Below are 22489 nucleotides of genomic sequence, written 5' to 3'. Positions count from 1 at the left end.
AATGGGTTTTCCAAGAAAAGGGATAACCACACTAGATCTTCCCCTGGTGGGAGCTTCACATGAGCGGAACTCCACTTAGGGGATGCTCCCACAAGTAGAAGCCTAGTTTGGATGCAAGTCAACTTTGTTAATCCGGTGATGGTGGAGGTCTGCCATTGGTTTACCTGCTGCTGTTTCCTCGGCTTCCGTGGAAGCCTCTCCAAGCTGCTCACTGGTCCCTCCTTCCATCCCTGCTGCTGTCTCAGCATCTTCTGGAGTGCTGATGTGCTCACGGGCTTCTCCGCCAGCCCTAAAGGGGAGTGTACACAAGAGACATAGAAGGAAAAAGTGAAGACACAGCTAGAAACATCTTGAGTCTTTTGGCTCTCTCACATCCATACTATTCCTACGATCATGTGTTCACAATTTCGGTTCTTTAGACTTGGGTGGAGCTTGGGCTTTTCTTGAGTGTTTTACTCTGGCAAGTGTCCAATATAAAATCTCCTAAGTTCTCTCTCTCTCTCTCTCTCTCTCTCTCTCTCTCTCTCTCTCTCTCTCTCTCTCTCCTTTTCAAATTTATACATTTCACTGATTTTGCAATCATTTTGACATTTCAAAACTTGAATTCCTTCCCCCTATTTTTGCGGTTCCTCAAATTTATTTTTAATATCTTCTGCATATCCAAATTAACTTAATTTGTTCATTGATTCATCTTCTTTAAATATATACTCTTATGAAACTGCAAGTTATTGCAGTAGTTCTGCCAATGTTCTTATCTGTTTACAATTTATCTGGAAATGCTCAATAAACCATTTCCATTCTTTTATAAAAAGTTTGTTATCCTGATTTCTTATTCTTCCGGTAAGTTTCACCATTTCTGCATATTCCGTACGTTTTTGTATCCATTCTTCTTTCACTGGGACTTCTGCTTCTTTCCATTTGGGGGCAAGTAACATTCTTGTCGTAAGGTCTCTGTCAACTGACATCTTCTGCCAAATGCTAAGCCTGGCACCATAGCTGCAAAATTGTTATTTGCCCAAAAATGGAAGGAAGAAGAGGTCACAACGAGAGAAGAATGGTTACAGAAACTAATGCAGAAAGGGCAAAACTTACCGGAAGAATAAGAAATCAAGATAACAGACTTTTTAGATAGCAATGGAAATGGTCTATTGAGCATTTACAAATGAGCTGTAAACAGATCGAGACATTGGCAGGATTATTCTAAAAACCTGCAGCTTCAAATATATATATGATATATATATATAAGAATAGATGAAGAAAATAAAAAGTTAAGATAATTTGGAGTACGCGGGAAAGGGTGAAAATAAATGTAAAGAACCTCAAAAAGAGGGGGAAGGGACTTGAAGTTGGAAATGTTAAATTTATGGTTGAGTAATTGCTGATATATATATATATATATATATGCTAAATTTGACAGCTAGTACACAAAATAGCAACAACCAAATATTAAAAATAAGCATCAAGGTCATATATGAAACACTGAAATCAAATGGCAGTAGATATTCAGTATTGACAAAATATTTAAAGGCTATCTGGAAGTGTGTGTACACACTGACATATACACACACTGCAAAGCCATGAAATTCATGATTCCTCCCATCTCCTGAGCCATCTAGGTGGCAATTCACAGTTTATATTCTGGGCAGTAAGATGGGGTGGGGGACCAGAGGTCCTCCAAATTTTGTTGAACTCTGATTCCCATCAGCCTTGAACTTTGCTGCATGGAGCTGATGAGTGTTGCAGTCCAACAACATCTGGAGAATTTCAGGGTCCCCATACCTACAGCAAGGGCTCCTGAAGCACCTGTAGCTTGCCATTGGCTTGCTGCAGGAAGAGATGCAAAAACCCCCACAGTCCCTTCCAATTCTATGACTTCTTGTTCAAACTGGAACATTGACAGGGCCACAACAGACTTTGCTGTATCTGATTCCTGTCTTGTGATTCCTGGTTTATGATTCGTGCCTATCAATTCTTGCTCAACAGCTGCCTACAACCCAGCTCTGACATCAAAATTAGCAAAGGAAAATTCTGGGAAGCACATTTATTTGGGCATAAAGTGTTCCATGGGGTCTAGCTGTTTGAGCTGTGAATGCAGACCACTTGCAGTCAAGAGGTTGCTCTCCATATGTTGTTCTCCACTCCCATCAGCTCCAGCCAGCATAGGCAATGATTAGGAATGATGGGAGTTATAGTCCAATATCTGTAAGGCTGGACCATATTCGCTATCCCTAACATAAGTCAACAAGAGCAAATGAGAGCAGGAATCGATGAGTGACAGAGGACATAAGAGGCAAAGAATAGAGGCTACCACTTACATTCTGAAGAGCAGGTCGTGTAACCCTGTAACATAATAAAGCAAAGAGACCACATCTTTAGAACTATGTTGCAGGAACATCGGCAAAATTAAACCCCGTCCTCAAAACCCAGGGAAAGGGAGCTTCAGAGATGAGGCTCACCCTCGCAAGACATGTTTGTAGCATGGGTGGAGAACCTGTTGGAGAACAGGTGTTGCTGGGCTACAGTGCCATTGGCTGGCATCTGTCTCGAGAGCCAATGGAGTGTGCCTCCGGGGGTGAAGTCCAATGGCTGCATTAGCAGCAGTGAAGTGCCCTCCTCAGGGTACAATCCTGAGCACTAAACCTGGCTACACTATTGGCTACACCGGTAGAGGCTGATGGGAGTCAGACTCCAGCAAGATCTGGAGGACCACCAGGTTTCTCCAGTGCAAGAAATAAATCTGTCCTGCAGCAACGAGCCACTTGCTTCGAGCAAAAGCAGAACGGACTCGTGACTTTGCATGGCTATAGGAAATATTTCACTTGATCTACTTTGGCATTATACCTTTGTTGTGTTCAGATGGGAAGAGAGCCCCCCCCCCCGGTCACTAACCTGGGGGCTGGAGGCGTCATGGTGGATCTCTCTCTCTCTCTCTCTCTCTCTCTCTCTCTCTCTGCCTCTCTTTCTTTCTCTGTCTCATCTATTCCACCCTGTTTCAGTTCAGTACACACCACAATGCATCACCATGTTATCTAGGCAAGTCCCCACTGATTGTACCCCTGGAGGGCTGTGCTATTTTGACTTCTTTGTCTCTCTGCTTCGCTCCACATCAGACTTCAGCTGCACTTGCTGAGCAAGAGGAGGAACTCAGGAAACTGCCTTGCGCCGAGTCAGACCATCTATCTCTCGTCTTGTCAACACTGACCAGCAGCAGCTTCCAACAATTTCAGTGCAGCTTACAGAGCCAAAACACAATTGTGGCACAAAACAGATAAAATGTAAGTGCATCATAAGGAAATGGGGGTGAGGGGAGAGGCTGAGCATATGCCCTCCTAGTGGTGCAGGAATAAAACTGTGAGCACATTTGCAAAGCTAAGCAGGGTCTGGCATGGTTTCAGATTGGATGGGAGACCGTCCATTGCAGGGGGTTGGGTTCCTTCCAACTCTATGATTCTAATCTGTACCAAGATAATGCCTACACCAAGAGGTGTGTCCTGGAGAAGAGGGGGGAGTCTAGTGAGAATCCTGAGGGTGAAATAGAGATGCCTCAGGGCCACATTCAGCCACAGGGCCTGTGGTCGTCCCCCCCACCTCCCCATGACTCAAGGCCCTTTATTCTTTGCCCTTGAAGAGATGCCTTGAATAACACCCCAATCTTGGAAGGTCTTTGTGGAACCCCTTGAGTTAGCAGCAGCAGGGAGGGCAATTGCCCAGCAGTCAGACACTCACTTGGATTGTTCTCCCGGTTCCGAATGATGTACTGGAACACCAGGAGGGATGTAACTGTTGCCACTATCATTCCTGCCACTGCGGCACCAATCACTGCAGGGTAAGCGTTAAAAGGAGGGTCGGCTGCAAGAGAGAGGAAGCTGCTGTTGAAGGCCACAGAGTCATACCACGACTGGATCATCAGGTACCCCAGAACATACTATAGCAAATGGATCTCAGCATCACACATCACAGGGGCTTCCGGCATACCAGTCTGTGGAAACGGGGTTCTAAATATTGCCTCTGCTGAGCATCTTTCGAATTTCGGCTTTCACATAGGGCCCCTGCAAACTGGTGTTTCCTTTGGCGGGTGCATTCTGCTAAATATGTGACTAATGCATTGCTGCTGGATTCATACAGGAGCATCCACTCATCATTCCATTTCATTGGTCGATCTATTATGTTCCCCTAATATTACCGCGTTGTTGCTGTCTGGGGAGGCACTCTTGCGCTATAGCACAGCAAAAGCAGGGGGTGGAATGGGGCAGAATGGAGCATTTGTGGTATGAACAGTTACCAGATTTCAGCAGAAGTCCCGGGAACTGTGTGGACTGGAAATGAAGCAATATTGCCTACGCTGAAATTTTGCAGGCACAAACAGTATCGAAAGCTGGGTGACTAACAACCACCTGATCATAGCTGTCAACTTTTCCCTTTTCTTGCGAGGAATCCTATTCTGAATAAGGGAATTTCCCTTTAAAAAAGGAAAACATTGACAGCTATGACCCTGATACCATCAGGAGCACCTCTGCCTCAATCCGATTCACCCATTACTCTCCTGAAGCTGATTTTAAGCTTTTTTGTGGGGGGGGGGGAGTCATAAAAGCCAATCACAGATTGCCCACACTAACATGCCAGTTGGTCCTTGGCAGCACTGTGCTATTGGAGAATCCTTTCTCTTCTGAAGGAAGCCCTCAGTGAGGCTTTACACAAACTCTCCTCAGGCTCCTACCAGGGAGCCTGCTCATTCCAGGCTGCCGCATCTGTTTCCAATCTCCTCCATTTTCCCAAGAAAATAGTTTGCTTGTTTTTCTTGAGTGTTTCGTTTTGGTTTTGCACCTTCCTTAAAGCTGTCCCCGACCTGCACCCAGACTTGTTGCAACAGCTGCTGCCCATATGGAGGGGAGAGGCAGCCGTTTTTGCCTGGCACCAGCAGAGTTAAGCCAAGATGTGCGGGGAATATTGGGCAGAAGGCAGAACAACTGGACTGCAGGTGGAACTTGGCTCCCAGGTCAACAAGGAACCCAAAAGAGAAGCCCTTTTACAGAGCCTGTAAACACTGCTGTGTGCATCATAAACTATCTAAGTTCCACAAATAGCTTCTGGAGCACCACAATCCTAGAGATTAGTGCCGTTTCTTCAATTTTCTAGGAGTTACGATGGCCGGCTATATACTGTCTCCAGTACAGACCCTCCAAGTGTCCCTTTTTCCCCACCTGCCATAACAAACGTGAGCAAATGAGCTAAGGTGATTTTACAATAAACAGCTGATCCTGTCAAAATCTGCACTGGGACCATGAGAAGGCTAAGAAACTCAGAGCACCTGATCAAACTGCAGTACCCCATGAGAACGCTGAGAAGCCACTGGCAGCTAACAAACTGGTGTGAGACCGACATAATTTTGCAGTGTGTGTGTGTGTCTGCCGTATGATACAGCAAACTGTATCCTCCCTCTACAGCATCATGCAATATGCAATATGGGACGTCCAGGGAATACATATAACAGGTGGGGAAAATTGGCTCTGCCGCCAGGCTCTGTTTGATCACCTGAACATCTAGAATGACACCTTTGCACATGCATCTGAGCTTTCGGTGCTCAGATCAGGCTTTCCCAACCTGGTGCCCATCAGATGTTATTTGACTACAGTCCTGATCGTTCCTGGCCATTGGCCGTAGTGGTTGGGACTGACAGGAGTCCCAACACTTGGAGGGCAACAAGTGTTGGAGAAGAGCAACACACAATCTCTCTGTGCAACAGAGAATTCTGCAAAGGGTTCCCAGTGACAAGTCACATCCACCCCATCCATTTAAAGCTTGGGAATTCTCCCAAAGAATCCTGGGAACTGCAATTTGTTATGGGTGCTGGGAAGTATAGCTCTGTGAGGGGTATACAGTGGTGCCCCGCAAGACGAATGCCTCGCAAGACGAAAAACTCGCTAGACAAAGGGGTTTGCGTTTTTTGAGCTGCTTCGCAAGACGAATTTCCCTATGGGCTTGCTTTGCAAGACGAAAACGTCTTGCAAGTTTGTTTCCTTTTTCTTAACACCGTTAATACAGTTGCGACTTGACTTCGAGGAGCAACTCATAGAACGTGGTGTGGTAGCCTTTTTTGAGGTTTTTGAAGACTTTGGTGATTTTTGAAGCTTTTCCAAAACTTTCCCGACACCGTGCTTCGCAAGACGAAAAATTCGCTAGATGAAAAAACTCGCGGAACGAATTAATTTCGTCTTGCGAGGCACCACTGTACTACAGTCCCCGTGATTCTTTAAAGGAAGTAATGTGCTTTAAATGTGCTCTCACTGTATATGTTGTGGACATTACAGAGCCTGTTAATCCAGAACTTTTGGCTGAATTCAGAGAGGCTGAGGGCTGATCCACTGGATGCAATCTTGATCTTCCATCTCTGATCAAATAACCTGGGCCTTTCCTCCTTTGTCAAGAGATCTCATTTTTCATAGTTTGGGAGATTTTGCAGCGAAAGCCCAGCTCTGTCAAACCCACTCAAACGTCAGGCAGGGGTTTATATCGAAGGAACCCCAAGCCAGCAAGCGGAGAAGCAATTCCTTTCCAATGAGCCTGGTGGGCATGTCTTAGATAGGAGGGCGGAGAACACTTCCCAGAAGAAGAAGACGAAGGAAAATAATCCATGGCAGGAAGGATTAACCAAACCATGCAATTAAGAAGAGATGATGGGGCACAGGAATGACAACTCCATCCAAAAAGAAAAAGAAAACCACCCAAAAAAACCCAACTCACCCATCAGATATAATTTGCCCCGCCTGATCCCTGTGGCATGCAGCAGCCTGCACCATTTGGTTTTGCAAATCTAAATCCAGCCTCATGCAGTGCAGCAAGACAGGGAAAGCAGAGGAAGCTGAGCCGCTCCCCCATGCAAAAGAAGATCGGCAACAGCAGCACAACTGAACACACACAGAGAGGGAGCAAAAGCAAAGGCACTGGGAGAAGCAATGGCAAGAAGCAGGTTCTTTCTGGTCACTGCAATCACATTCCAGACTCAAGAAGCACTTCCCCCTCTATCCTGTTTCTCATCCAACCTGGCTTTGGCTCCCAGCTAACCCAGGATTGTGTCTGCTATGACTGGCAACAACTCTTCAGGGTGCCTCAGGTAGGTCCTCCTTATCATCTGCTACTACCTGATCCTACCACCTGGGACATTCTGCATGCAAAGCACCTGCTCTGTCCCAGAGCTATGGGGTCTTAACTCACAGGGCAGCTTATGCAACACATCTACTCTCCCCAAAATGAGATTACCCCACAGCCATCCTCCCCCTTTGGCTGTTCTGCTCCATCATGTTGCATTTGTGATTTAACCCACCGCCTCCACCAGACAGACGCAGAGAATGAATTATTAGATAAACTGCCACAGGGTTTCATGTAAACACTTATCTTCCAAGCGAAGTGGATTCAGATTTTGCAGCCCTCAACTGGCCCATGTACCACCTCCAGCTTTGAAATGCTCGCCACGGTTTGAGAAGGGGGCATTTGCTTCTCCCTCCCACAAACCACTCGAAAAAATAATCCACTTTTAATGTTTGTTCGGTTTTTTTATGCTCTCTCCCAACACACACTCCCTATTTACATCTTGAAATCTGCTCTGTTAGGGATGGGGAAATGTCTCATGACTGACACAAGGACCAGCCAATTCACACTGTTGCACAGCCAAGCTCTGAAAAGATGGAGGGAAGTTCCTTCAGTCTAGAGCAGGGGTGGGGAACCTGCGGCTTTCCTGATGTTGTCTGACTCTAAAAGAGGATGGAGGAAAAATTCATGGAGGAGAGAGCTATCAAAGGCTACTAGCCACAATGACTGTACTCTGGCTCCATAGCTGAAGGCAGTAATGCTTCTGAAAACCAGTTGCTGAAGACCACAGGAAGGAAGAGTGCTCTTGGAGAGCCAGTGTGGTGTAGTGGTTAAGAGCGGTAGTCTGGGAAACCGGGTTCGCGTCTCCGCTCCTCCACATGCAGCTGCTGGGTGACCTTGGGCCAGTCACACTTCTCTGAAGTCTCTCAGCCCCACTCACCTCACAGAGTGTTTGTTGTGGGGGAGGAAGGGAAAGGAGAATGTTAGCCGCTTTGAGACTCCTGAAGGGGAGTGAAAGGCGGGATATCAAATCCAAACTCTTCTTCTTCTTCTTCTTCTCGTGCTTAAATCCTACTTGCAGGTTTTCCACGAGCATCTGTGCTACTATGAGACCAGACTGCTGTACTAAATGGGCCATTGGCTTGATTCAGCAGGATCCTCTTGTGTTCTTGTAATGTCTGACCATTGTCCATGCTACTCCAACAACCTCTGGAGGGTCTCCATTTCCCCACCCCTGTTCTAGAGAAAGATATATTTTCTGCAGAGTCCCTTTAACCAACTTTTAGAACTTTGCACCAAATGGAATGGCATTTGGGTTTTTAAAGGCATGGATGGAAAGCCTCTTCCTAATCTGTTCATATCAGTGTGAGAAGTAACTGCAACTACATCACTTGGAGATCAATGGTGACTGAGCAGTCTACAAATTGTCAGTATAAAATATTAAACTAAATTCTGAATCACTCAGAAGACTATATGGATATAGCAGACTGTGCAAATCAAAGTCTGAGTATATCCCTAGCAGGTGTAGCGTCTGGGTCTTCCCAGATAAGAGCTGAAACCCAACAGCCTTCGAATCTAATAAACAGATGTGTTTATTTATTGCATCAGTCCCATTAAAACAAACATACAAACCACCAACCGGTCATATTATTTCTTACATATCCGAAAAGGATTGATTGCTTCTTGGGAGAAAGGGCTAAGCTTGCCCCCCACATCCAGATGCCCAGCTCTTCCCCCAGCTCACACGAATCTACCATGTGGCCCTTAGGAAGGGGGTCATCACAGCTCCCAAGCTGACTTCTGTCACAGCCTGCAGAGGAATGCTGTCACCCTAGCTACCCACGTCACCTGGTGTCTTTACTTCGGAGGGGTGCCCAGTCGTCCGGTGGTTGACAGCCAAGATGCGGAAGGCATACACAATTGCAGGATCCAACCCACCCAGCTTCTGGTCACGGGTGTCGGGGTCAATATCGCTGACCACTGTTTCCCAGCTGCTGGCCAGCTGGTTTTTGGGAGCCTTCTTTGCTTCCCTCATCTGGACCACAAAGCCGGTCAAATTCCCCGAGCCCTGGGTCTGCCACTCCAGTTCCACCTCTGTGCGGTGGCGAGTGTACATCAGCTTGCTGATTGTCACATTGGGCGGGGAGGGATACTCTGCAAAGGAGGAGAAGGGTATTCAGTCAGTCAGTCAGTCAGTCAGTCTTGGCAAACCTCATACCTGCCATTGCTTGGGAATTCCAAGAAATCAAAAATTCAGTGCAGTTTGGAAAGGTTCAGTTCACCATATTGATTCAAAATGGTATTTAACTGTACCCCAACACAGATGAAAACCTGCTCCTTGAGAGCACGACATTTGGCAAAGATAAGAAGAAATAATATGGACAAATAATTACTACACACAATAAAAAGGATACAGATCTTCACTTGTAGATTAATAGATTACTGAATGTGTTAACACGAATAGAAGTTCTAAATATTGCAGCTGCTGAATATGGATTATTATTTTGATTGGAATGTAACTGGGTTAAATTAGACTTTGGAAGCAGAATTAAAAGAAATCTGTAATTCTAGCATGTGGGGAACCACCAAAATTATACCACTAGAAAATTGATTACGTAATTGATATTTGATTTGGTATTGTGATTTGAAATGGATATAATGAGGCTCATTTTGGATTCTTCTAATTAAAAACTTATTAAAAATTATTTTAAAAAAAGAAAGAAAACCTGGTCCTTGATCATGGAAAATTTGGTTACTATATCTTAAGAGGTGTCCAAATGTATGCAGTTTGGAATGTTTCAGTCCGCCATCTTGATTCAAAATGGTGTCCAGCTGTATCTAAACAGAGACAAAAACCTGCTCCTTGATCTCAAAAACTATAATGCAAAATTTGCTTACCAGGTACATAAAAGGTAAAGGTAAAAGAACCCTGACAGTTAAGTCTAGTCGTGAACAACTCTGGGGTTGCGGTGCTCATCTCACTTTACTGGCCAAAGGAGCTGACGTTTGTTGACAGACAGCTTTCTGGGTCATGTGGCCAGCATGACTAAGCCGCTTCTGGTGAAACCAGAGTAGCTCATGGAAACGCCGTTTGCCTTCCCGCCAGAGCAGTACCTATTTGCATTTTGACGTGCTTTCGAACTGCTAGGTTGGCAGGAGCTGGGACTGAGCAACGGGAGCTCACCCCGTCGCGGGGATTTGAACCGCCGACCTTCCGATCAGCAAGCCCTAGGCTCAGTGGTTTAGACCACAGCGCCACCCACATCCCACCAGATACATAGCTTTCCAAAATGCACAGCAGATACATCCTGCCTTTTCTCCATAAGAATCCTATTGGGAAGTTTACAAACAGGACACAACATCAATAGCCCCCCTCCCTGCTCCTGCTGTTGCTCTACAGAAACTATCACTCGGAGACGCGATACTGTCCCCTGGATCTGGAGGTTGCATATAGCCATGGATAAACACTTTGTCTACAAATGAGTTATTCGCTATGCTGTTGCATCAACGCAATCAAGAGCAGTCAGTGTGTTGTGGGACTCATTGCGATCTCATCCCCCCATCTCCATGCCTTGAATCCATAGTATCCAACTTTAGAGTATCAAGCAGAGAAATCCAAACGATAGGAAGCCAGCGTAATTTACAGTGGGAGAAATTATGGCCGTGAAATTTACCCCTATTTCAAGCTGGCTAAAGCCTGGCAGAGGGAACCAAGCTTTTAAAACAGAGTTAAACTTACACCACACTTTTTCCCAGCATCAATTCTGGGTTACGCAGTCATGTGACATGTGAATGGAGTTTGGAATAGAAGATTTGGAGATATGCTTCAGAGGTCCAGACTTTGGGGAGCCCGGAAAAATTAATAATAAAAAATTGGACTATAATTGGTCATTTTTAAATTTTAGTTTTTTTATTTTTAATTGGATTATGATTCCGATATGCTGATTGGCTGTTTTTATTGGAAAATAAAAAAATGATTTTTTTAAAAAGAAAGAATGGAATTTGGAATAGGGGCAAGTCTCCCCCAGCCCCACCCTACCTCTGACGCTCCCCTGGAACACCCCTTTTTCAGAACTTACCCCAGCTGAGCCCTGGCTGAGCCAGGATGGATGATTTATGTCAACACATCTGAGCTGGGGTGAGCGACTTCAACTGGTGCAACCCTGGCTGAGTCCTGGCTCAGCCGCAGATCAACGTATTCCAAACTCCACACATCCCAGCAGATCTTGGGTTTGGACTGCAGGCTAAATGCAACCTTAGCATTTTCACTTTACCTTCCCGCATCTGCTTACTTTTAACCAGCAGGTTGATGCTGGCAGAGGTGTTGCCCACAGCATTCATGGCAGCGCAGCGATAGGTACCGCTGTCTTTCATCCACTCTGTGTCCCGGAGGGTCAAGTTAAGCCAGGCGTTCTCCTGCTGCAGCCGGTATTTCCTAGCATCTGTTCTGACGACCTGATTCTTGTTGTTGTACCAAAAGACTTCCGATCCCAGGTAGGCGCCTTCGAGCAAACAGGCCAGCTCAACCTCATTGCCTTCAAACAGCGACACTTTGGATCTGTCTACCACAAGCTTAGGAGGTTCTATGAAGAAGAAGAAAAGAAGGAAGGAAGAGCCTGAGAAAAGTTGGCAATAAAGGTGCCCCTTCGCCCCCCTTTTAACAATTGTGTGCCAGGCAGGAATTTGATAGGGAAAGCTATTTCCATCTTGAAGGTGCTGAGGAACCAGTGACTTTCCATCTGTTGGCCAGTAGTCAGGGATGATTGGAGCTGTAGTCTAGAAACATCTGGAGGGCCATAGCATGGTTATCAATGCTGCAGCAGAATGAACTGCACTTGTTTATTTTCTTTTTTTATATAAATATTTTTTTATTGAGTTTTACACAACAAGTTTCAATTAAAACATAACATTCACCTTCACATATAGGATTCTCCAAATCCTTTGACTTCTCACCACCCTTCTCCAGTTTTCATTATCAATTCTTTTTTCATTCAGCTTGTCCATTTTTTCCTAATTTGTTAGTAGTACTATTAACCTTTTCCTTTGTATTTTTTATATCACAAGTATTACACTCATCCTGCCAAAGTTTTTAATTGTTTACAGTGTTCTCTTAAATAGGTTGTAAATTTTTCCCAGTCTTACTTAAACTTCTTCTCATCCTGGTCTCTGAGTCTCCTGGTTAATTTGTTGATTTTCTGCCTGTTGCTCAATGGAAGAGAGTCCAAAAATAAGGGCCCATTCTAGCAGGCGCAGTCACACCAGGAAGTATACCTGAGGCAGTCCCCAAGCACTGTCACTTGCAATGTTCACAGTCACACTGGTGGACATAATTTCTCTCCTGATCATGGCGTACAGCTGATGAAAACCCCAAATTATGAGATTACTGTGCTTGATTGGCTGGCAAACTTGCCTGACCTGAACCCCATAGAGAATCTATGGGGCATTGCCAAGAGAAAGATGAGAGACATGAGACCGAGCAATGCAGAAGAGCTGATGGCTGCTATTGAAGCTTCCTGGTCTTCCATAACACCTCAGCAGTGCCACAGGCTGATAGAATCCATGCCACGCCGCATTGATGCAAAAGGGGCCCAAACCAAGTACTGAGTACATGTGCATGCTTCTACTTCTCAGAGGTCTAATATTGCTCTATTTGCAGTCCTTGTTTTGCTGATTTCATTTAATATTCTAATTTTCTGAGATTAACAATTTGGGGTTTTCATCAGCTGTATGGCATGATCATCACAATTATAACAAATAAAGGCTTTACATATCTCGCTTTGCATCTCATGAGTCTATCCCATATATTAGTTTCACCTTTTAAGTTTAATTACTGAAATAAATGAACTTTTCCACTATATTCTAGTTTTTCAAGTTTCACGTGTACTATGCCCCTGAGCTATGGCCCCATCCCAAAGGTACTGTTCTCATCTGCTTACCCAAAAGGACCCGACACTCAGTAGCTCTTGTGAGAAGTGGGTGGGCTGCCACGCAGGTGAATTCCTTTCCCCCCAGGGTGGTGTTTGATTTCATGACAAAGATGTTGTGGGATTGTTTCAGTCCTCCGAGCACATGGTCCTTCCAGTCTTTCCACCACAGAGTCACCCGGGGTTCTCCGCCTGCCCAGTCGCAGGTCAGCATGAGGAATTCGTTCTGCTTCGTTGCTACGGCGCTGCAGGTCGGGTTCCCACCAGGGACCCCTATGGCACAAACAGGACAATTGAGAGGCAGATTTCTAGCCTTAACAACTCAGCAAGGCTCACGGCCTTCGGGAGGGAGATTTCTGTCCAATCCTCCCGTTTCAAGGCAAACTGACCTAAGTTGCAGTATGCACAGACTTAATGCACTGATCGGAACACAGTTAATGATCAAACAATGCACTTCCACAGCTCTTGTGATGTGTCCAAAGATGTGTATATATATATTTTTAAAAAAATATTTATTGAAATTAAACCTTTTAAACAGCAAAATCAGGGATTCTAACAGATCATATTCAATAAATAAATACATCTGTATACGAATACTAATAGCATTATTTGAAAAGTTGGAAGCATCGTAAGTTTGAACACTCATTAAATTTGTTATTCTAAATATTACAAAAATACCCATCTTTCCACAAACTGGTTAGGTTGATTGATGCATTTTTTTAATATAATAAGTAAACTCATTGTTAAAAGGTAAAGGGACCCCTGACCGTTGGGTCCAGTCGCAGACGACTCTGGGGTTGTGGCACTCATCTCGCTTTACTGGTCAAGGGAGCCGGCGTACAGCTTCCGGGTCATGTGGCCAGCATGACTAAGCCACTTCTGGTGAACCAGAGCAACACACGGAAACACCGTTTACCTTTCCGCCGGAGCGGTACCTATTTATCTACTTGCACTTTGATGTGCTATTGAACTGCTAGGTTGGCAGGAGCAGGGCCCGAGCAACGGGAGCTCAGCCCATCGCGGGGATTCTAACCGCCAAACTTTTGATCAGCAAGCCCTAGGCTCTGTGGTTTAACCCACAGCGTCAGATAGTTGTTTATTTCCTTGGCATCTGATGGGATGGCGTTCCACAGGGTGGCTGCCACTACCAAGAAGGCCCTCGGCTTGGTTCCCTGTAAACCCACTTCTCCCAGTGAGGGAACTGCCAGAAGGCCCTCAGAGCTGGACCTCAGTGTCCGGGCTGGACAATGAGGGTGGAGACGCTCCTCCAGGTATACTGGGCCCAGGCCATTTAGGGCTTTAAAGGTCAGCACCAACACTTTGAATTGTCCTCGGAAACGTGTTTCAAATGTGCTTTAAATGCCTGGTGTAAATTACATGCCACATGTTCCCAAGTTTTTCACTGGAACAATGGGAGCTGGAGACTTAAGAACAAAAACCAAAGCCAGAGAGCCTCATGTACTAAGGGCCCTTAAATTAGGATGGGGCTCACTCATTCCCCAGCGTGACTTGTTGTTAACCCAGACCAAAATGGCATGGGGAAGTTTAAGCGCCAATCGTGCTGCACGTAGAGAGCTCTCTATACAAAACTGATATCTCCCCATGATCCAATCACAGCACTTCAGTGCAAGGCGAGGCTGCGTATGAGCCTCAACATCCAGATTACACAACTTTTAGAAGACATCTGAAGGCAGCCCTTTATCAGGAGGTTTTTAATGCTTGATGTTTTTATTATGTTTTTACATATGCTGTAAGCTGCCCAGAGTGACTGGGGAAGCCCAGCCAGATGGGCGGGGTATAATCATAATCATAGGGTTTTAAAGGTCAGCACCAACACTTTGAATTGTGCTCGGAAACGTACTGGGAGCCAATGTAGGTCTTTCAAGACTGGTGTTATGTGGTCTCGGCAGCGACTCCCAGTCACCAGTCTAGCTGCTGGCCTCAGTCCAGTATATCTGAAGGAGCATCTCCACCCCCATCGTTCTACCCAGACACTGAGGTCCAGTGCCGAGGGCCTTCTGGCAGTTCCCTCACTGTGAGAAGCCAAGTTACAGGGAACCAGGCAGAGGGCCTTCTTGGTAGTGGCGCCTGCCCTGTGGAATGCCCTCCCAGCAGATGTCAAGGCAATAAGCAACTATTTTACTTTTAAAAGACAACTGAAGGCAGCCCTGTTTAGGGAAGCTTTTAATGTTTGAAGCATTATAGTATTTTAATATTTTGTTGGAAGCCGCCCAGAGTGGCTATGGAAGCCCAGCCAGATGGGCGGGGTATAAATAATAAATTATTATTATTATTATTATTATTATTATTATTATTATTATTATTATTATTAATGGACAAGGTTTCACTGGGAGGAGAAGGAGGGTCACTACTCACACACAGTGGTTCTGCAGATGGTCTCATCTCTGAGCGCTGGGTGAGAAGCCAGGCAAGTGTAGGAGGTCCCGTTGCGAACATCTTTGCCGTGATGGATTTGGGTGGCATTGGAGTAGGTCGCTGTGCTGTTTCCTCCCCACCGGGATTTCACCCACCGCAGCCGCACCGGGGGGAACCCTCCCTGCCACGAACAGCGCAGGGCAAGGTCTTGGAAATTGGTGGCTGGCAGCGGAGTGCAGCTGGGCTTCCCCTTGGGCAGATCTGTGCGTAGGGGGGCAAACATGGTATCAACAGCAACGAGGAGTTCCTGGCACCCAGCACATCCCTGTTGCCTGGGGCCCAATGGGTGGCGAGAGGCGAGAACTGGCATTCCTATCTATGGCTCTTGCAACATGGATACACACAGTCGTTCAACTTACAGCCATCCTGCTCAACCGTCCCAATATAAGCGGGCCATCCCTGAATTACAGAAGCCACCCTGGCTTCTGGTGGGATCCTGGAATGTCCTGTTCTTCGGTTTGGCACAAGTCAGCTGGTTCACGCCAGAGCACGGGACCAAAAGATGCTCTATTTTTGGTCTCACACTCTTGTGCAAGTCAGAGAGCTTGGGACCAAAAAGCACACAAGGGTCTCCATTTGGGTCAGCAGAATGTTGGAGTGTGTCAAATGCATATTGTAGGCGATTCCCTTTGGCACCTCAAATGCACCTGTGAAGGTGATTCCCTTTGACATCTCCACAGACTTCACCCACAGTGGCTGGGCTTGTGGCATTGCAGTTCCTAGAGCTCCTTGGGAAGAGGGATTGGTTGTTATACCACACTGGCAATTGTAGCTCTGTGAGGAAAATAGGGGTCTCCTAGCAGCTCTCAGCACTCTTAACAAACCACAGTCCCCAGGAATCTTGGTGGCAAGTCACGGCTGTTTAAGGCAGTATGATGCTCTGGTCCCTACCAAAGAAGAATGGCAGGCTAAATGGATGGACTACGCTGAGATGGCAAAAATGACCACGGAAATCAGAAATCAGGAAGAGCAAAATTTTAATAAAGAATGAGGGAAATTTATATTGTACTTGAAAGAACACTGTGTAAAGAACTGAACTCTTTAACAGGACTTAAATAACACTTGACTTTGGACATACAGTCATACCTCATGTTACATTTCCTTCAGGTTGAGCGTTTTCAGGTTGCGACCTGGAAGTACCAGAACGGGTTACTTCCAGGTTTCGCCGCTCGCACATGTGCAGACACGCAAAATGACGTCACGCGCATGCACAGAAGTGGCAAATCACAACCCACATGTGCGCAGATGCACAGGCGCGGGTTGAGTTCTTTTCAGGTTGCGAACGGGCCTCCGGAACAGATCCCGTTCGCAACCAGAGGTACCACTGTAATGGATAATTAATCAACTGGATGACTTAAAAAAATGCAGTAGCAAAGGATAAATGTGGAACCCATGGAAGGGTGGAGGGAAGTCTATAGATTCGAATGAATCTTGTATTTGTTTTGATTTAGATGTGAGTTTGAATGTAAACATTAATTGGAAAAACCAACTAAAAATTAATATAAAAAGTGGTATGGCACCGCTTTAAATGTATTATTGTGCAGATGGTGTCTGACTGTGGCAAGATAGGGTTGGAAACCCATAGTGCGGTAGGGTGGAAGAGAGAATCCTAGAGATGGCACGGATTGAACAGAAGCACATTACACTGCAATGTTTTGTTGCAGGGTGCACTTGTTGCGGCTTCATTTCTATCACTTCTCTCTCTCTCTCTCTCTCTCTCTCTCTCTCTCTGTGTGTGTGTGTGTGTGTGTGTGTGTGTGTGTGTTTAAAAAATAATGTCCACAAGCTTAGAGCAAATAAGTGCTGATGCCAAGATGGCTGCCAATGTACTCATTGAAAGCCAACGCACCTGTGCAGCAGAACTGCATGACTCTTTCATAAACTGCCCATCATCTGAGGATGCAGGTGGGGAATCTCCTGTCTGGTTCCCACATGAAAACAACATATTGCCTGTAGGTCAGCCATGAACTCACACAGGGTTGTTTTCTGTGTGAAAAGAGAGAGGGAGAAATCCCCAACCCCAACCTACAGTTCTAGGTGGTACAGTATAGGAAGACTGGTAAAATGCTGTTGCTACACGTGTAAAGAGGCACCACAATAACTTACTGGGGATGGAAGATCATGCAATTTGGTCTCTGGTTTAAGGGCAAGGTTTAAGAATTCCTAGGTGGATTCTAAGGCCATGTCCAAATTACAGTCGTACCTCGGAAGCTGAACGGAATCCGTTCTGGAAGTCCATTCGACTTTCAAAACATTCAGAAACCAAGGCATGGCTTCTGATTGGCTGCAGGAAGTTCCTGCAGCCAATCGGAAGCCACAGAAGCAGCAGCAGCCGTTTGGATTCCAAAGAATATTTGCAAACCGGAACAATCACTTCTGGGTTTGCGGCGTTCAGGAGCCAAAACGTTCGACTCACAAGGCGTTTGACTTGCGAGGTACAACTGTACTGGCTTAAAACACAGCTGTCTCGTTCTATTTCTTATTTTGGATTGAAGCTGGTTTGTGGGAAATGCATCAAAATGCTGTGTTTCACTTTTAAAAAACAACAGGATAGATAGATAGCGGCTTGATGTGGATTGTGGTTAATGTTGCATGCACACGACTTCCCAAACCAGCAGTGAGAGTGCACTGGTTGCAGAGTAAATGAGCACCTCTTCCAATGTTGCATCAGACATTAAACAACAAAGAAGAACCCCTTTCAGCCCACTTGAAAAAGTCTCCTTGGCTACTTACTGCTGCTGTTAGCTACATAGATAATAACAAAAACATCAAACAAAGCAATCCTCCCTTTTTAGTCCTAATAAAATGTTAACCCCATTCGCTCCACACTAGTTCCTTCCAAATAAATGCAGATGGAAATAAATCTTTGCTCTCTTTCATTCCTTTTTTGCAACAACAACGAAAAAAGCCAAATTAGAAGCGTCTGACCAGAAAGAACAAAATTAAGTTTGTCTTGGCTCATATGCAGAAGAACCCAGTTAAGATACTGTAGCTAAAGAGTAAGACATCAACACCCTTCTGCTGTCCATTGTTTTGTTTTTCAAGAAAAAAAGGAAAGTCGTGAGTGACAGCGTTCTTTGTTCTGTGACAGGTGACATTCTGCTTTGCTTTCTCTTATCGTTTAGGTTCATCAAAAGATGGAATCATCTCTAGAAGAGGCACCCATGGCCTTCATTTCCTACTGATGCTCTACATGCCAATTAATCTCTCCCCCTCCCCCCGTCTCCTCTTTAGCCATGGCAATATTTGGAAAGGTAGAAGGAAATAAAAACCAGAAGACAGAGGGAAGGAAGGAGCAGCAGCACATGCCAGAGCCTCATGCCCAAACCAGACAAGAAGGAATTACTTACAGTAGACTGTTAAGATAATGGCGGTCTGGGTACGTGTATTCAGGTGCATGTTCTGAGCAAGGCAAGTATAGATTCCTGTTTGAGTCCTTGAAATCCTGGTGATCACATACTTCTGACCAGAGTAGACCTGGGAGCTATTATAGAACCAAATATAGTGGCTGGGTGGATTAGACGATGCCAGGCATGTCAGGATCACCTCTTCTTGCTCATTGGCTGAGAAGCCATGTTGGTTTACAGCAAACGGCTCCACGCTGATCACGGGTTCATCAGGCCCATCTACGGAAGAGACCATGAGGTTAGTTAGAGGCGTACCTGCTGCAGAGAAAGGGCTCGGGATGAACTTTAGAAGCCAGTATATTTAGCCATCATTATGACAGTCAGATAGGGACGCGGGTGTTGCTGTGGTCTAAACCTAGGACTTGCTGATCAGAAGGTTGGCGGTTTGAATCCCCGCAACAGGGTGAGCTCCCGTTGCTCGGTCCCTGCTCCTGCCAACCTAGCAGTTTGAAAGCACGTCAAAGTGCAAGTAGATAAATAGGTACCGCTCTGGCGGGAAGGTAAATGGCATTTTCCGTGCGCTGCTCTGGTTCACCGGAAGCGGCTTAGTCTAAGGTTACCAGATGTCCCTGTTTCCTGGGGACAGTCCCTGGATTTACAAATCAGTCCCCACACAAAATCCATTGAAGTTGAAAAGTGTCCCTGGATTCAATGAAAAAAATCTGGTAACCTTAGCTTAGTCAAGCTGGCCACATGACCCAGAAGCTGTCTGTGGACAAACGCTGGCTCCCTTGGCCTATAGAGCGAGATGAGTGTGCAACCCCAGAGTCGTCCGTGACTGGACCTAACGGTCAGGGCTACCGTTACCTTTATGATAGTCAGAGCAGATCTATAGTATTTACTTGTAGCAATGTTAAACTGGTATCATTGTCAGGGCTTCCACCCAGCGCAAACAGGAGCTGAGCAGGAAAAACAGTTTCTCGTACAGAGTGTATATTTTGAGGATATATTTGACATGACCTTTCACGTTGCCAAGTTGGCAACCCCTGTCTTGGGAGATTTAGATGTATTTAGATGTATCCCTTCTCTCTTTCCCTGATCAAAATTCCCCCCAAAATTTCCCCATTTTTCCTCACAGGCTTTTTCTTCATGGAGAAAACAGCAATTTTTTGATCATGGAACAGCAGGGATTTGGAGAGGTCCTCTTCATCTGCACTAAAAAATGTCCAAGGCAGCTAACAATAAAATTCAATACATAATAAATAAGTAGTTTCACAATACTACCCCTTCTGAGAGTCTGAGGCTGCTACCGAGTTAAAATTAGAACATTGAGAGATTTGACTCAGAGAGAAATGAGATAAAGAAAGCACAGACACGACCTTTTACCAAAACAGTTGTGGGAGATACAATATAGACATCCTGGCATTGGTAAGCTAATTCATAGATATATTGTGATAAACACACACACACACACACCCACCCTTTGCCCTGATTCCATCCACAGGTTATAGAGCTGAAACTTGAGAGTGAATAAGAGAGCGAGAGAAAACAAACAAACACAGTTTACAATCCAATATTCACTCATCTGTAAACTTAGTTCTAGACCACCCAACATTAAAATTATCTTCAATATGAGTATAAATGGAATCTTCATAATTGCCATTTAATTAATGAATTAACCCATATGACAGCAGAGGAAACGCTTTAAATAATTCTGATGCTCTCGTTTCATGCACTTAATTGTTCAATTCTTTGTTTGCTTTCCTTTAAAAGGTAGCATTTCTATTAATTTTCTTGTTGTTGCAAGGTATCAAATGTTATTAAACCACTCTCATTCTGTTGGGATAGCTGAATCTCTTGATGAATTTGAATTGCACGGTTTTGCATTGCAGTCTCCCTTTGAAGTCCCTTTGTCCAAGACTGTCCGTTTTGAGATCGGTTACACCATTAATGGCATAATTATCACTGTCTGCATTTCATTTTCCGCTGATCTCACTGTGTGCAATCCCCAACCATCTCTCTCCATAGACCAGAAACTCAAGATGACACTCCAGGCTGCTGGGGGTTTTTTTATTGTGTATGTATTCTGCAACATGTCACAACCACAATGAATTAGCAATGGATTCATTCCGCTTAAGTTTGTTCTGTGATGCTGCCACATTATTGCTGTCCAGAGGGGCTACAGTGCAACCAAAGCAGGGGAACAAAAATAAACCAGATATTTTGCATTATATAAAAAAAGTTACAGGGTTTCAGCAGAATGTTACAGATTATGCACTGATTGGAAATGAAGCTGTGTAACTGCTCCAGAGCCTCTGCAGGGGCAAACCATATTGAAAGCGTGTGACCATCCCAGTAGCATCAATAGCACAAATAATCATGAATGCACAATAAAAAGGATGTCAGGAAAGGCCCTCCATGCGTCCGATGAAGTGAATGAAAGCTTATGCCATAAAAAATGTGTCTTTAAGTCGCAAGACTCTGTTGATTTACTGTATTTTTCGCTCCATAAGAGGCACTTTTTTTCCTCGTAAAAAGTAAGGGGAAATGTCTGTGTGTCTTATGGAGCGAATACGTGGTCCCTAACACTGAATTGCCCAGGGGCGAAAAACAGATCCTGCTTTTTTTTTTTAAGAAAGAGAGAAGGGGGTATTGAAACGAAGCTGCTGAGCAGCTGATCGGCAAGCAATCAGGAGGGAGATAAGGGACGCTAGCAATAAAGGAGGCTGCCTGGGAGCGGGGAGGTAAAAGCACATGGATCCTCAGGGTTTTTGCATTGGGTCACCCCAAATTCACCATCAGATCCCATAGCATGTCCATGGCTGCAGCCTGCACCAAAAAAAGCACACATCCACTGTTTTGTGGGGCCGCAATGGCGCACAAACGTGGTTACAAAGCACGGAGCCACATGGATTCTCAGGATTTTTGCATTGGGCTACCCCAAACTCACCATCAAATCACATATCATGCCACAGCATGAACCACAAAAATTATACATCCACTGTTTCATTCAGAATATTTTTTTTTCTTGTTTTCCTCCTTTAAAAACTAGGTGCGTCTTATGGTCGGGTGCGTCTTATAGAGCAAAAAATATGCTATTTTTTTTAGCACCTTTCCAGCACTGAGGAAAGACATGGAAAGACCAGAACATTTGGCTCCTTTCTCCAATTACTTACAGATAACGTCAAGGTACATCCTGTCACTGGTTTGGCTATTGACTTCATTTTGGGTGGTGCAGGTGTACCAGCCCATCTGAGTCCGGTTAGACGATGTCAGGTTCAATAGACCTTCCACTGTTTCTGCGACGGATACTGTGCCATCCCGGTTAGTGTAGCGCTGCCATGAATATGTAACAGGAGGCGTCCCCTCCTTCACTGTACATGTCATCACAACAGGCATGCCTTCCACGGGCGTTGAATTGTTCATCTGCAGGAAAGGCTTTGAAACAGGAACTGCAATAGAGCAAACATAGACTTGAGCTCAGCTATGCCCTTGCCCTTTCCAAGCACTATGCTCTACCTCCACTCTGCCTCCGAACGCCACTTGTTTGGAAACGCAGGCGGGCAGACTGCTCTTGCATTCACGACCTGCCTGCCAGCTTCCCATAGGCACCTGGTTGACCACTGAGAGAACAGGATCCTGGGTTAGATGGGTCATTGGCCTGATCCAGCAGACTTTTCTTATGTTCTTATGACA

At 45.2% G+C, this 22489-nt stretch overlaps 1 protein-coding gene across 3 annotated transcripts in view; it reads right to left on the bottom strand.

The window, feature by feature from the left end:
* Positions 1-22489, bottom strand: part of VSIG10L2 (V-set and immunoglobulin domain containing 10 like 2) — a 174004-nt gene that overhangs the window by 3511 nt on the left and 148004 nt on the right. For all 3 annotated transcript variants that reach the window (XM_081171631.1, XM_081171630.1, XM_081171632.1), the window contains 9 exons: positions 21970-22245; positions 18797-19072; positions 15387-15647; positions 13023-13283; positions 11379-11669; positions 8935-9240; positions 3727-3849; positions 2316-2340; positions 165-289 (listed from right to left, as the gene is read on the bottom strand). In XM_081171631.1, the coding sequence (XP_081027757.1) occupies positions 165-289; positions 2316-2340; positions 3727-3849; positions 8935-9240; positions 11379-11669; positions 13023-13283; positions 15387-15647; positions 18797-19072; positions 21970-22245 (1944 nt within the window). The remainder of the gene's footprint in view (positions 1-164; positions 290-2315; positions 2341-3726; positions 3850-8934; positions 9241-11378; positions 11670-13022; positions 13284-15386; positions 15648-18796; positions 19073-21969; positions 22246-22489) is intronic.

The sequence above is a fragment of the Podarcis bocagei genome, assembly GCF_964188305.1.
Source record: "Podarcis bocagei genome assembly, chromosome: 15".
In the NCBI taxonomy this organism is placed as follows: domain Eukaryota; kingdom Metazoa; phylum Chordata; class Lepidosauria; order Squamata; family Lacertidae; genus Podarcis; species Podarcis bocagei.
Note: the sequence above shows the minus strand (reverse complement) of the source record. Positions and strands in the feature narration are given on the sequence as shown.